This window comes from Diorhabda carinulata, chromosome 9 (genome assembly GCF_026250575.1).
Source record: "Diorhabda carinulata isolate Delta chromosome 9, icDioCari1.1, whole genome shotgun sequence".
Lineage (NCBI taxonomy): Eukaryota > Metazoa > Arthropoda > Insecta > Coleoptera > Chrysomelidae > Diorhabda > Diorhabda carinulata.
In genome coordinates this window covers 10243146-10245392 of record NC_079468.1, presented here as the reverse complement: position 1 = coordinate 10245392, position 2247 = coordinate 10243146, and the positions used below count along the sequence as shown (strand labels likewise).

General features: G+C 38.7%; 1 protein-coding gene across 1 annotated transcript; it reads right to left on the bottom strand.

The window, feature by feature from the left end:
• Positions 1 to 819: 819 nt before the first annotated feature.
• On the bottom strand, positions 820 to 1332 carry LOC130898097 (52 kDa repressor of the inhibitor of the protein kinase-like). Its single transcript, XM_057807142.1, has one exon. It carries the CDS (start codon positions 1330 to 1332, stop codon positions 820 to 822), a length of 513 nt encoding a protein of 170 aa, XP_057663125.1.
• Positions 1333 to 2247: the final 915 nt, after the last annotated feature.

Genomic DNA, 2247 nt, shown 5'->3' with positions numbered 1-2247 from the left:
TAAAGCGAGCATCAAGCTCGGTGGTTACGTGTTCGATAAACGGGTAGAACACATTTCGTCGATAATAAACTTCTGCAGTTTGACCTGGTATATTACTGCGATTTATTTGTCTACCACTTACTCTTGGAGCACTTATATCAGTGGAACTCAACTTTCTTGCTTCCTCAAAAAGATTTGAGAATTCCTGTTCATTCCGTAGGTTCTGCAAGGTGGTTTTAACTGTTGTCACATAATTGCAAGTATTAGCTAAGTCAATATTGACTTTTTGCAGGACACGGTTCAAATTTGATGTATAAGAGAAAATTTTCTTTAAAACTATCATTGACACTATAAACTGGCTATTTTCCATTGCGACTTGCAACTGGTAAGCTTGGGTTGCTACTTCCCTTTCCGACTCTTGGAGAGCTTGAAGTGTAGCAAGTACCACGGGAAACATCTCGGAAAACCTTTCAACGGCTGTGTGTTTCTCCGTCCAGCGTGTTTCACAAAGCGAGATAAGGGTTGAATGAGGTGCTCCAATCTCGTCCGCAGTTTTTTTTAGAAGGCCATCTCGGAGTGCTGATTGTCTAAAGAAGTTAATTATGCTTTTAATAGTCCCGATACAGTTTCTGATTGCAGGGATCTGGCAAGAATGAGCCAAAACTAAGTTCAAAGTATAAGCTGCACAGTGTACGAACTGTGCTCGGGGATATTTATTCGTAATTATGGTTCTTACGCCTTTCAACCGTCCGCTAATCACAGCGGCTCCATCATAGCACTGACCAACTAAATTCTTCAAATCTAATCCGAATGATTTTAGCCTTTGCATGATCGTCGAAGCTAAAGCTGCGCTGTAACGTCACTAACATGAACAAATTCAAGAAAGTCTTCTCGAATAAGAGCCTTTCCAGAAGAGCAGTCAACATAGCGAAGGCAAAGTGACAGCTGTTCATGACGTGACACATCCTGAGTTTCGTCGGCAAGTACAGCAAAGAAACCTGACTGTTTGACTCTACCTATTAGTTCCTCTTGAATAGCACTTCCACATAATTCAATTATTTCATTTTGAATAACGGACGATGTGTACATAGCCCTAGTATGAGTACTTTGAGTAAGTAAGTGATTTTTAAGAACTTCATCACCAGATCGTGCTCGAAAACGAAGTAGTGCGCGATTTAACGGATCTATAATGCCAATTTCACCAGAGTCTTGATTTCCCCTCAAAGGCAACTCTTGACGTCCGCAAAATAAGATTGTGTCTATTATGGCACACAGCTTCTGTCTGTTTTCTTTGGCAATGATTTTATTTTGCGCATTAAATGATTCTGTAACATCACGGGATTGACCTTCCATAACACTTGCGAAATTGCTTGCCCGTTCAACAGCATATTTATGGTAATTTGTATTTCGATGTTGTTCGATCTTCTCCAGAGCTTTTTTCCAGTTATTAAATGGCTTTGTGACAAAACTTCAAAGTTTTTGATCACCGCGACCACCTTCGGTCTGTCCAAACAAAACGCACATTTTGCATAGTGCCCCTTGTGCTATATTTGAATAAGCTAACCATGGGTTCTTTTGGGTCCAATGACGTTGAAAACAAAGATTTCTGTTACCAGTGACGGGAAACTTAAAAGTCTCAGGAGGAGTCCAGGTTTCTTTCAAAGCTTTTAATTTTTCATTATCATTTTTTGGAGCTTTTGTCACATATTTGCCAATATCGTACTCGTCTTCCATTATAACAGAATCCAGGCTATCTAAAAAGAAAAACACGTTAAAGATGGGTGTGAGATTAAAATTAAAATAACTTACTGTGGCCTGTTTCATCTTTGTTCTTAGAGCTGGAGGGAATTGAAGCATCTGTATTGATATCCATACGCACACTGGGTGTACTTTCATTGTTTTGCGAGTTCGATTCGTCGTTGGTTTTCACCTTCTTTGGAAAAAATGCCAAAAGTGACTGCTGTGAAGTACGTTTCATTTTTCTTTCACTAAAATATAAAACAATTTCTAGTGTAAATGCATAGAAAGTTACGTGTTTTCTAATAATAAAATAGCTTGAATTATAAAAGGACCGGTGCTAGACTTAGGCACATTATAGCTACAGAGGTAGTGGCACAGTGACTGTAAAAGTAAGTCATTTCATCCTGTCTGCCATTTATAAAATTTGGTTAAATACAACTCAAAGACAATAAAAATATAAATGGGAGACCTCTAAGTGGAGCTTCTTGTCCAGGGAGGCTCATAAAGTTGCAAAAAAGTAGCTATATA